The sequence below is a fragment of the Sinohyriopsis cumingii genome, chromosome 9 (assembly GCF_028554795.1).
Source record: "Sinohyriopsis cumingii isolate HCF-2022 chromosome 9, ASM2855479v2, whole genome shotgun sequence".
Lineage (NCBI taxonomy): Eukaryota > Metazoa > Mollusca > Bivalvia > Unionida > Unionidae > Sinohyriopsis > Sinohyriopsis cumingii.
Genome location: NC_142969.1, coordinates 105,521,241 through 105,535,550, shown reverse-complemented (window position 1 = coordinate 105,535,550; position 14,310 = coordinate 105,521,241). Strand labels below are relative to the sequence as shown.

At 35.4% G+C, this 14,310-nt stretch overlaps 1 protein-coding gene across 2 annotated transcripts in view; it reads right to left on the bottom strand.

Moving 5' to 3' along the window:
- Positions 1 to 6,765: 6,765 nt before the first annotated feature.
- LOC149792415 (double-stranded RNA-specific editase 1-like) overlaps positions 6,766 to 14,310 on the bottom strand; it is a 159,366-nt gene continuing 151,821 nt past the window's right edge. For both annotated transcript variants that reach the window (XM_089970984.1, XM_089970982.1), the window contains one exon: positions 6,766 to 13,909. In XM_089970984.1, the coding sequence (XP_089827110.1) occupies positions 13,569 to 13,909 (341 nt within the window). In that variant the 3' untranslated portion in view covers positions 6,766 to 13,568. The remainder of the gene's footprint in view (positions 13,910 to 14,310) is intronic.

Genomic DNA, 14,310 nt, shown 5'->3' with positions numbered 1-14,310 from the left:
TAGATGAATTTCAATGAATTCTTGCTTTGGGGGAGGGAGAACAAAACAAAAAAACAAGACCAAATGCCCATTGCTAATTAATCATATTATACTTGCCAACCCTTACAATTTTGCCATAAATCCAACGTAAATGACCCTTAAAATATGAACTTATAGAATAAAATAACAAACTTTGGAAAAATGATTGCTGCCAAAAAATCTGGATAATTGGTTCATCTGTGTTTGACTTGAATCCAGGTTTCATATTAGAATTAGTGAAGTTAGTCAGGGAACCAGACCAACTTTACAGCAGTATCTCAGATGCTTTAAACTCCATATATTTTTTCATGCAAAGCATCTGCATGATCAAACTTGATTATAGAAATTTTTTTTAAAATGGTTTCCAGCAAGCAATGCATTTGAAGACAAAAGGAAAAAAAAGGCCTCTTAAAAGGTCTTAGGAATCAGCACAGAAGAACAAAAAGAAATATTCATATTCTTGTGAATAAAAACAGGAGCAGACAAAATTATGTTTATTGGAAAATCATGTGTCAATCTGAATATGTCTTGTGGCAAGAGATATGATTGCCATCATTGTGTGAAATGGAAAAAAGTTCCAAGAATTATGCCATGTTGAGAAATAGCAACAAGCCATTGAGCTGCATAAGGTTTGTAACTGAAATTTTGTGCAATTGTACTAGTGGTAAATAAGGTCTATATGTACTTTACAAACTTTTCAGTTGAACATAATTTTTACCATTGCTGCGTGTTTTGTGAGTACTGAACAAATATGTTTTCCATCTTTGCAATAGCAGTTTATGATATTTTGTTACATCTTACTCAAAACTGGTCAAACGTACAGAAAAAATTCAACTGCCTTGCTGAAAAATTCCCGTCAGGGTTGGCAGGTCTGGATTGAATGGAAATACAGTTAATCTTAACAAAGCTCTACAGTTTTTCTCCACCTCGGAAATAACAACACTACAACCCTAGATCTCAAGGTACAGGAAGATGTTATAACATGGATCTCACTTATTTGAGGTATAATTGGCCTCAGGGCCATCACAAGTTTGTACTGGACAAAATGGTGCCTGTAGCGAGCATCACCTTCTGCGCCACCCACCCACAGAACCAAATACTGCAAACTCTTCTAAATGGTGCTCCCACTCCCACCCCCTGGGCAGTTGCCTGTATCACATATCCCTTGCAAAAGGAGAGAAAGAGAAGCTAGAATTCCTTCTTTCATATCTTTTTGCATTTGTTTTAAGTTTAGTCTGCCCAAACTTTTCCTGTTCATTGTATTATAACTTCTTTGAGAGAATGTAATTTCTAAAATTCTGGCAGATGCTGGACATTGAAAAATGCAACAAGGACACTTGTATGTTCAGTAAGTACACATAGAAGCACAGAGTTTAGACTAAATGGTGTCAGAAACATTCAAGATCTTATGAAATCAATCATGTACATGCCAACATACCCATATACAAGAGCTGGTAATTTGACCATTTGTAAGCCGTGTTTTATCTGATGGTATCCTAGTGCTTATGTGCATTGATATGTATCTGTCGCTGTTTATGTCAAATAATTGGAATTTCTGAACTTTAATTACTATTACTAGGAATGGGTCCAGATGATATATATTTCCTGCCTATTGTAGTTAACATAGGGCATAATGCAATCCATTAAGAAAATGAAACTTAGTCTGAAGTGTACAAATGTGCACAATGAAGGCTAGAAATTTGTCCATAAGACCCAGATTCCTGCCAACGTGATAAAGTTACAAAAGAAAGACCAACTTGAGCCTCATGTTTGCTCATTTAAATTGACTGTAATGCCAAGTGAGCTTGTCATATGGTCCTACATCCATTACCCATTGGGTTTCATCATTCATCCATTGCCCCTTGTCTGACCATCAGCAATTATTTCTTAACACTCTAGAGCCCCTATTTCTTATCCGATTTTAGTAAAACTTGGAATGTGAGTTTATATCATCAAAAACTTGCCCAAGTTTGACGATAAAAGAGATCCACACATATTAATGACCTGACTCTTCATCAGATTTTCTGACTTTGTTACCACTCTGGAGGTATTTATTTATTTATCCAGATTTTATTGAACTTGTAATATTTGCTTACATAATTAAAATTTAAGAAGAGCTTACATAATTAAAATCTAAGAAGTGCTTGATAACAAGTGAGATCCATGTATGATAATGTGTTCCTCTTGCAAATAACATCTGAGCTTGTTTGCCACTGAAAACCATGTTTCTGATCCAGTTTTGATCAAACGTGGAATATATTTTATATCATCAAAATGCATGCATATTAATGAAGTGACAGCTGAGCTTGTTAACACTATGGAGTCTGTAATTCTAATTTGATTTTGCTCACACTTGAAATATGGGCTTATATCAACAAGATCTTGAAATGGTTTAATAATGAGTGAGACCCATTCATATTAATGAGGTAATCTTGAATCAGATTGGTTGAACTTATCACTGTCACTGATTCTAATTTGATTGCCTGAGCCTATTGCCATTTGACTGTCGGGGCCCCGAGTGGCCGAGTGGTCTAAAGCGCTCTTCGTTACGGATCACTGCCATCTCACCTCTGTCTGCGGCGGTTCGAGTCTAAGATTCAGCCAATGTGGGCATGTGAGAAAGCTTGCCAGTAGCTTCTCGTGGGTCGGTGGTTCTTTCCGGAGTTTTCCGGGTTCTTCCTCCACCATTAATACTGGCCGCCATGTATAGCCTATCATGTGCTGAAATATGGCGTTAAACCCCACAACAACAACAACCATTTGACTGTCACCAATCCTAACCAGACTTCTAATTTGATTGCCTGAGCGTATTGCCATTTGACTGTCACCGATTCTAATCAGACTTCTAATTTGATTGCCAAAACCTATTGCTCTTTGAGAGGCTGTACTTCTGACCCAATTTGATAAATAGGGCTTATATCGTCAAGATGTTGGTGATCTTGCTGTGTCTGTGTGATTTAGATTATTAACTTAGCTTTAAAAAATGTTCAGCCATATCGCTGCGATGTCTGCGGTGTGTCAGTTTATAGAGATGTCTAGCATTGATGCATCATGCCTCAGACATGTAGCATGATGTCCCACCCAGTCACATTATCCTGACACCAGGCCGACCAGTCCTAACACTAACCTCTTAATGCTTAGTGCCTAGCGAGGCAGCTTTGAGTACCATTTTTTTTACAAGTCTTAGGTATTACTCGGTCAGGGTTCGAACCCCTCACCTCCTGCATCTGAGGTGGATGCTCTAACCACTGGGCCACCAGAGCAGTCTTCTAATTATGAGTGAGACCTATGCATATTTTATGAGGAGATCTTGGATCTGATTAGCTATTATAAGCTACCACTCTATTTATGGTAGGATTTTCAGAAAATCTGGTCAATAGGCATGTTTCATCAAGACTTTGGTTTAGTTTAGGTCAGCTTGTCACAACTCCAGCAAATATTTTTCTGGTCAAATTTTGATCCAAGTTGTAAACAGTTTTAAAGTTTCAAAATATTTGATGATTTTTTTATTTTGCACAAGATCTCTGCATATTAATGAGGTAATCTTGTATCTGATTGGCTCAGCACACTACTGCTCTATAGATCAAATCCTAGTCCGACTTTACTCCATCATTTGTATATATTATCATCATCATAGATAGGTTCTATAATTAGCAAGATCAGCAGATATTAATGAGATACCTTGTCTCTGATTGGCCAAACGTGTTACCTCCCTCTCATCCAGTGTTTGTCTATATTGTGTAACTGTGTTTATATCATTAAAAATCTTAGATGCATTATCTTTAGAACGAATTTTGTATCAGGATGTAGTAGAATGGTTGAAATCAGCATAATATAATGTTTGGGAGACGGCTTGTGCAGGTTGTATTATACAATGCTATACAGAGCTTGCCGAGTGGAAAAGTGAATGGTTATGTGAAAGTAAGTCTGGTGAGTGATATGTGACCCACTTGAACCTATTGTTATGGGGAAAGTTTTAGAGGTTGAATGATAGTTGTAATGCCGGGAAGGACAGGTACATTCCTAGGGTTTAATGTGAATAATAGTACATGGTCCTTCCACAGAATCTGACAGGGATGCCAAAATTACAAGGATATATACATGCCACATACTATTTAATAATTGCTTCCGTTATTGTGAAGGACAGCATAACAGATATACTAATTATGATACTCATCTGTCTTTTGATTTCAAAAATTGCTGAAAATGTACTGAAGTGCCAATGGCATAATAAATTTTAGTATTTAGTTTTCCTTAGAGTGGTTGTGATGGTGTAAATTTATCTTTCATTTCATGGTGCTGTACTGGTCTTTAGATCAACTGGTTATTGTCCATTTGTTCAAGCTTTTTGTTATTACTTCTTAGCTACATAAGAATTGCTAGAAAACATTACATTTATTTCATCTCAAGGGCTAGTAAATGAGAAAGGATTGAGCCACTCATCTGTTCTGTTTTATTGCCCAAGACACATTACACTATGTCCTAAGAAGCATTCATACCAATTTTCTTTGATAGTATTTATATACAGTATTTATTTTTCAAGTTACAAATTGCAAACTATGCATTTTAATCTATAAATTGTATTATTTGATAATTTTAATATTTTAGACTCTTTAATTGACATTTAAACATCTTGCATTCGAACATTTATTATTTTTTACTGCTGGTTAAAAATTTTGTAAAAGGAAGAACTCTGGAATACCAAACCTGTAATTCTCATTAGTCAGTATCATGGATTACTTCTCTTGTTTCACTTTCATTTAAATTGTAATTTTCAGCAAAGATAATGTTTTATTCTATTTTGTCAGTTTATAACTACACTAAATTTATATTATCTTGTTCATTTAAGAAATCTTTGGGCATCTATGTCTGTTCAACACAATCAGATCAACAATAGTTTCTGATTGGTAACAAGTTCAGTCATCAGATTTAAGATATGGATGGATTTCACTCATTACTGGGGGCCCCGAGTGGCCGAGTGGTCTAAAGCGCTCTCCGTTACGGATCACTGCCATCTCACCTCTGTCTGCGTGGGTTTGACTCCAAGGCTCGGCTAACGTTGGTATGTGGGAAAGCCTGCCAGTAGCTTCTCGTGGGTTGGTGGTTCTTCCCTGGGTTTTCCAGGGTTCTTCCTCCACCAGTTATACTGGCTGCCATGTATAGCCTATCTTGTGCTGAAAAAATGGCGTTAAACCCTAGAACAACAACAATAACAACACTCATTACTGAACTTGTGAGCTGTCTTACATCATTTAAGCCTATATTCAAAGTTGTATTAATACGCTGATCAGAAATGTAGCCTTGTGTTAACAGGATCACATACAAAACCACCTCATTAATATGCATGGACCTCACTCAATACTGAACTCATCCAAGAGCTTGAAAATATATATCCATATTCCAGGTTGGATCAAAATCTGATCAGAAATAATTGCTTCCATAATGCTAATGAACTCAGCCAATTAGATTCAAGATAACCTTGTTAATATTAGGTGGCTCTCTCATTAATGAACCATGGACAGGTTCTTTCTGATATAAATGCATACTCCATGTTTGATCAAAATCAGATTAGAAATACAGACTCCAGAGTGGTTAACAAGCTCAGTGAATTGGATGCAAGACTCACAGATATGCATTGATCCTGCTTATATTCAAAATTGTCCAAGATATTTAGGATTTAAACCAAGCTTGATTAAAATCTGGTAAAAAACTTCTGACTGGTAACAAGCAAATGTTGACAGATGACGGATACATCACCCATATGGCCAGGTAAGCTATAAATAGCAATGCTGATGTATGTTACACAACAGATGACATGACACATGGAAGGTCATACCATCAACCCATTTAGGCTTACAGGTGAGATGATGACGGTAATTTTTCTTCTGTATCCCCTTACTTCACAACCTACAAAGACCATGGTGCCACTATAATGTCATGGGGAAAATATTGCGGCACCATATGATTTAAGTCTCAGGTGAGATTTGTCTCCTAAGATCACCATCTGTCAAGTAATTATTTTTCTCCCAATTAGTTTCATAAAACTTCATGTACACAGGCCATTAGGGAAAATGTCTGATCCCCCAAGTGAAGGTCATTTATCAAAGTCTACATTTTACTTCATAAGGACTCAATACAGGCTGCTGAATAAGAGTGAAGAAGTCCCAATTAAGACTAGTGAATAAGACTGAAGAAAGGCTGTCCCAGTTAACACTAGTGAATCAGACTATAAAAGCAGTCGATGGTCATGCTTGGAATGACTGCTCTGATACATAGGAGATTTGCAGCCTTATCTATGATGTGCAATGATAATCTTTATTCAGTAATAGTATCCAAGTTACACAATTTTTAATACACTACTTTAACATAAAGCCCTAAAATTGACACTTGCTGTTGTTTCAAAGTTATCTTGCTATTCTTGTGCAAGCGAGACAAAAATACATGTTAACATCCATGTGTGTTCTTTGTTTTTGTGCAAGTGAGATAAAAATACATGTAAACACCCATGTGTGTCTTTGTGTTTGTGCAAGAGTGGACTTTTTGAAAAGGTTAACAAAGGTCAGAACTTTTTTATGCATTGTGACACAGAGGTCTTCAAAGAGTAGGAAACCTATTGTATATTTTAAAAAATGTTCCAATATAGACCACACAAGAGCCAAGTAAAATTAGGTTTACACAGTAGTTCCTGTGAATAAGTAGTAAAGCCGTCTCACTGCATTGATATAAGCAATAATCAGAATAGAAAAATTAATACACTGACATTTATTGACAATTTTTACACTTGTGATTTCATACACAGAAAATGGTGAAAAGAAGAAACATGAATGAAATTGAAAAAAGCTTTTTATCATAATGATACAAGTGGAAAAAAGATATTTGTCGACATAATGATACAACTCAAAAAGTTTTTCACCGCACACTTCTCATTACCATTCTCTTGAATAGCAACCAAACATTAAATGAATTTAAGAACTGTACTTGTAAAATGTATATTATTTCACTGAATAATTTGTCCAAGAACGATTCCTTAAATATAATGTAGCTTACATTTATTTAACTGGTCAAGCTGAATTATTTCTCAAACGTGAACACAACGACTATGAATGAACTGTACACAAATGCTGGACATGACTGTTACAAGAAGATTAAAAAAATGAAAATAGAGGGATGATTCCAAACAGCACAACATATATTAGAAAGATGACGTGTACAATTGTTTATATCCCAATTATCGTCATTCTTTCACATGAAGATTATTCCAACATTCAGTGACTGCATTATCTATGCTCTACATTACTTACCTGCGTAGAACATGTACATGATTACAATCAGCACTGACCAACATCTGCAGTGACATTTGGCATGAACAAAGGCTGATTTTGGTTGCATTCAGAGAATATGTGCTTTGATACCGAAATGGCTTTGAATAGTCTTTGCTTTCTACTTGAAAACATTTATTTTTTGAAGTTTAAAATAAAGGTTCAAAGAAAGTTAAATGATTAAAAATTACCAGTCCGGGCTAATTAATTGTTTGCACTATATGATTTGTTCATTTTGTTGTACAGTGTCTATTTAAACAAACTTGGATTGTCTAAATCCTCTTATTTTTGGCAACAAATGTACAAAACACTCCAGAATAAAATGGGAGAAACAAAACCCATCAGTACCTCAAACAGTACATTACATGCATGCTATGGATTTATTAGTTTTTGATGTAGAAACTAGTAGGACATGGTTGCCTGGAGACAAGAACAACATGCTCTAATGACCTTCACCATTGTTTTGGTCAAGGTATGTAGTCAACAGAATTTCCTGTGCAGAAACATCAAGGTATGTAGTCAACAGAATTTACTGTGCAAAAACCAATATTTTCTTAGGAGATTTTAGTTGACCTTGACCTTTAGACCCCAAACTCTAAGTCATTTTATTACCCTTTGCATAAGTCATTCACAGACATTGGTCAAGGAATTTACTCCAGAACAAAAAAAGTTACTTTGCAAAACCCAGTTTTCTTCCAGTAACAATCGACCTAACTTCTTAAATTATTTGACCTCCTCATTACCTTAAGGGCAAGTCCTCCATGAACTTTAGCCATGGTACATGGTCTGGAACTGGAACCATGTTTTACTTATCATGACCTTGACCTTTAAACCTAAAATCAATCAGCTTCTTTCTTAACCACAGTACATGCCATCCACAATGTAGAACCAAAGTAAATGTGCAAAACAATTGTTCTTTCAGTCAGTGATGTTTACTTTCTGACCCAATGTGCAAGGCAAACACAAAATTTTTTGTTTTGTGGCAACCACTATATTTGGTGGAGAAAAAATTCAAGAAAAAACTCTAACATCTATATTGGCTGTGCCCAAGACTTGAACCCACGCGGACAGAAGTGAGATGTAAGCAATTACAATGTATTGTCCCTATATGTGAGGTAGAATTGAAGTTCTTATGCAGAAACCACATTTCTCCTTTTAGTCACAGTGACCTTGATATTATTCAACTCCAAAATTAGAAAGCTTCTTCTTGCCCCATATTGTCTAGAAAGTTGGTACAAGTAGATGATGTAAAAGCAAAGTTACTGTGTGGAAACAATAACAGATGGACAGAGTCATAAGAAAGTAATATTTACGCTTTTTGTTGGACATATAAAAAGTAAACAAACCATTCAAAAGAACACACACACACACACACACACACACATATATATATATATATATATATATATATATATATATATATATATATATATATATACACACGTTTAAAACTCTTATCAACTGAATAACCATTGCCTTGTTCATAACATACATGAATGTCCAATGTATAAACATTATCTTGGTAGGTAATGATGGAAGAAACTCGAAGGTCAATAAATTTTCTACATGCACAATATATCTCACTTTATTTCAACTGCTACAAAACAATACAGAATTAAGTAGGATTGTTTTAATTTTCAAACTCTGTGTCACATAATTTGTGTATTATCTTGCAAAGTATTCAGAAACACATTATTCAACAGGAAGATGTATTCATTATGCCAATGCCTAGTATCCAGACTCCTTGTGCATAGACTAATGGAATGTCTCTCCAATGCAAATTCTGTTGTGTATCAAAATGTGTGTTATTCAAAATTACCAGTTATATGGACAAAACATGTCCTGATGGGTACAGATGACTGATATCACACTCAATATTACTCTACGCCATTCCCATCAATTGAGGAAAAAAAATTCTGATTGATCTTGTTCAACTGCAGAGGATTAAATTAGTCATTGCTGTTGTGGGTTTCACTCTATTTTTCAGCACATGATAGGCTATATACACGACAGCCAGTATATCTGGTGGAGGAAGAACCCAGGAAGATAAAAAAAACGAGAACTAGCACCAACCCACAGGAGGCTACTGGCAAATTTTTTCAACCCAGTGTCTCCACAAAATTAGTCAACACAACAAAATTTCAACCCAAAAAAGTTCTTCTGCTGAGACATCAAAAATAAAATATCAAATTTTCACATGCTAGCTCAGGAGGGATTCATTAAATTTAGAAGGATTTCGCACAATTCCACTACTGGAGAAAACTGATGAAATCATACGAAGAGGACTGATTGCACAAGAGACAGATCAAGATGTGTTGTTTGATTTTCAGGATTTAACACCATTTTGCAACATGTAACTGGCTATACATGGCAGCCAGTATGGTGGAAGAACCATCGACTCACAGGGGCCTCATCTGTAAATGCTTGCACCTTAGACAACTGGTCACCCAGGGCCCCCGTTGGGTATCCACAATGCAAACATGAGGAAAATAAAATGAGCATTGTCATGTACAATGCCAAAAGATATGCATACTGCTTTAAGAAAGGGTTCCATTAGCTGTGCTAAATATGAAAATTACCATACATGCTTATTTACAAATTGAGTCAAACTGCAAATAACATAGACCATGATCTGCCATCACATCATGCACCTGCAGATTGGGTCTATATTGTTTGTTCTGAATAGTCCCAACAAACTGTATAGACCCAGATATGCTGGTGCAGTTTGCATTTGGACTTGTAAACAAGTATACATGGTAACAAAAGAATGAACATAAGTACATCTAGTACTGAAAAGAACATGTTCTGAATGGCAAGTCTTTTTTTTTCTTCAAATGTTTGCTTTTGTTTTGATGAATGTATCTGATGTTTCACATTCTGAACTTTATTATATAAATGCATTCATATAATGAGACAAAAAATGGAATCTAATGAATGAGATATATTAAAGGACAAAATTAAACATACAAAAACACTTATACATATTTAAAACGGCTTGATTAGAAAGTCAAACCTCTGGCAATAGCAGTCTAAGCCAAGTAAAGCAAAGCCTAACTTGCAAAATTAAATTCTTGACTTAAATGTTTTTTTCATCTCAGTATTAAACAGTCATACACTGTGTTTATTTGTCTCCATTAGTTTAACATTTTATGGTTTAGGCAAATGTGTCATTTTGATTGTTAGTTAATTTAAGGATAGGATTTTGATGGATAAGAAAGTCTCTTTGCCATAAAGGTAGAGGATACATTTGGTGCCTGGGGGTGGGGTCTTTCACCTCACAATTTCAAGCAATCGCAAAGGTATCATTCATATATATATATATATATATATATATATATATATATATATATACACACATACATACATATAAGTGCATGATAGTACTGTATGATCGTCTTTCAACTGTTAATGGGCATGATACAGTATTTTTCTAAAGTGCATGCAGGTATAGTTCCTCAAGACTTGGCAAAAGAAAAGTATTTCTCTTGGGATGACCCAGGGTCCTGTCTTGTACAGTATAACCATCATCAGAGTGTCTTTTTGTTATATAATACACCATGCAAATCCATCAAATGAAGGAGCTGGCACATGCAAATCCCCATGGCTCCACAATCGGAGGGGGTGGTGGTGGTTTTGCGAGGGGGACTATATGAGTGGAAGCATAGCTAAGAGTTTCAATGGCACAGTTACCTTCTTAAAATCAATGTATATTAAATGAGAAATAGCAAAAACAAGTTGATTTGCACATTCAACATTGAATTTTTGACACAGAACAATGTGTTAGGACATGTATGATTAGCTTGAATACTTGTCGATGTGTTATATTTTGCACATGCCATCTAATAGATTGCATCCATAACAATGAATCCATAATAATTCCATCAAAAATATGCATAAAGGCGAATACATTTCAAGTAATTTCTGCATAGATTATGATATGTTTGAATTTCATACCCCAAAATATAATCCAAAAATAATGTTTTGGATTCAATGCCTTTTCTCACCAACAAGACAGGCTATTCATGGTGGCCAGTATAACTGGTGGAGGAATGACCCAGGGGAAACCCTGGTAAGAACCACCAACCCATGGGAAGCTACTGGCAAGCTTTGTTACATATTCACGCTGGCCAAGCCTGAGACTCAAACTCACTTCAACAGAGTTGAGTTGGCAGTGATCAGCAAGGGGTGTGTGTGCTTTAGACCACTCGGCCACCCACCCTCCAAATGCTAATCTAAGTTTCAGTAAGCATAAGTGTCAAGTTCATCAAGCAGTGCCTGTATAAATTTCAAACAACTCAACACTTTCTATACTTAATTCCATACAAATCTGAGTAATGTAGATAATACCTTCAGCTACATAATGAATTACTGTTAACAAAAGCAGTCCTTTTTTTCTTCTTCAGGAAATGGATTCACTTGAAGATTGATACTGTGTAATTTATCTAAGTCACATGCACATGTTATGGCTTTCCTGACTACTGACATATTTAAAACATTCAAGAATAAAATCTATCTTGCCAAAGTAATAAATCAAACTCTTTGTAGTAATTCAAGAAATCTGTGAAATTATTGTAAACTTTTAAGAGCTACACAGCGATCATATATCCAAATTCACATTACAACAAAGCATGTTATAGCAGAGTTTGACTGTAAAATGTTTCAAAATTGGGTAGCAATGTTGGCATCAGCCATCACCAAAACTGTCAAATGCCATCAAATATTCATACAATGATTTATTTCAATAAAAATAACAGCAACAGAAAATCTTGAGAACCTCTTGACTGCTAAGTTAAAGTGAACAGTTTCTGCTCACAACAAAATGTAACATAGTAATACATTTTGAGGTTTAAAAATTTATGACAAATGTGACACAGTATATGCATAATCTGGCATTAAATCCAAGATTCATTTCTTGGAACCCGAAATAGTTATGAAAGAGAGGAAATTACTGATGATATTGCTGGTAGGTAATCAAGAGGAAATTGTTAATTATGTCACTGGAAGATAATGAAGGCTTCAGATAAATGATAGCAAGTTGCACAACAGAAAATTCCAAAGTGCAGTACATTCAAGGCAATCTCAATATCAGTGTTTTTATGGAGCCAATTTGATGACAGGGTTCAATCTGAGGACAAATTTAAGGCCAATTTGTTTACTACTTCAGGAAATTCTGGGCCAACTTAGTGGTGCATGGAAATTTCATCAAAACAAGCTGGTGTATATGAAAATATGCCAAGGTTTATTACCCAGTGGTAAGAGTAAACCAGAAGAGAATTTTAAGAACATTAAATCAGGGATTTCTCATGGATGATGTAGAATGATAACCTACATAACGTAATTTACACTATTGTTTGCAATACATTTTTAAAAAGAGTAAAAAAAAGTTACAGCATTAAGATACAAAATTGGAAACATGATTGATCTCTTGAAACATAAAAATCTCAAAATGTTGATTATTCTAAGACATTCAGCTGATATGTCATGTGTAACTTTACTCCAGTAAAATTAATACATGAACTTTTATAATATTCCAGTGGTCCATTAACTTATAAAATTAAAAACAACATCTATTTTTTATATAAAAAAACCTTATCAATAAAAGCAAGTCAAGCTGGTCTTGCGCAACTCTGAAATTGTAAAGCCAGCCGCAGTGATCTGCAATCTCCTTTTATGTCTATCATTTGGATAATGAGTGGGAACAAATTAAAACTGACCCACAGACAACTGCTGATTAATTACTGTTGTGCCTATTATCAGTAGTTCTTGTGGACTACCACCCAATCAGATGAGCTATATAATATTAGTACGTAATCACATATGTACCACTGTTTATAGGAGTCATGTGACTGCTGACACAAGAATCTAATCAGTTTTCACTGTCACATCTGAAAACTCAGGTTATAAATTAGTCAGTTTCTCTTTAAATTTTAGAATTATTTTCAATATATATTCCTTGATAGTCTTGTATTAAATTGGAGGTGGGGGTAGGGTATACAAGCAAGAAATTTCTTAACTTCATGGAATCTTTCGTTTAATGCTGTACAGGGTCTATTTTCTTCATCCTAGTGATTGCTCCTAACAATCTGCACAGACCCAGATCTGGCAGAGCATTATCTGGGTATGTGCAGTTTGCAGTTGGAATCGTATTATGAACGAGTATAGACAGTATTAAAAGTTTGTAAAATAATGAAGCTTTTTCTCTCTAAATTTGAGTTTAGAGTACTCTGTGAATCAAAAAGTCACTGAAGGATCCTCTGGAAAGCTGTCTTGCTCAATGGGCTTCTTGACCCACAATCCTAATCCGGATTTCTGGAATGCCTGGAATAGTTGCAGTTTGGCTGCCTGATAATCTGTCACCACGGTCTTGGCATCGGAGTACAATGGTGGTTTGTTGGCAGCATCCTGGTTGATGAAAGAAACCACTTGGCCATAGAGTTTCAAGAAGCACTTAAACATGGCTTGCTTACATAGCTGAGAAGATGAACCTTGCTCTGTTTTTCCAGTCGTAGTGTTGATTACTTCCAAGGCTGAGTCACCAAGACACCAGTTGACTGCAAAGTTTGGTGCTTTGCCTGAAACATAATTTGTTAAATTTATTTGTAAAGTAGGGATTATTTTCTGATTATATCAAGAATTACCATGAGCTGCCTAAAAAATAATCTATAATTATACACAGTACTTCTCACATGTATGCTATCCAAGGGTAATCAATCCACTTCATTTTGTATTACCTCTTGGGATACGTAGCCAGCTGAAACAGTACCTACTGCTCTGTTATCAGACTGAATGCAGCTGAAACAAACTCATTGAATTCAAGTGCTCATCCTATGTATGTAGAAGACAGATGGCAATAACATCACTGGGAATTAATATAATAAGAACTGCTACTACCAGTATGTCATGTCCATGTGGTAGCAATTTCAGTACCTTCTATTCACAGTAATACATGTACACAAATTGGCTAATTTGGGGG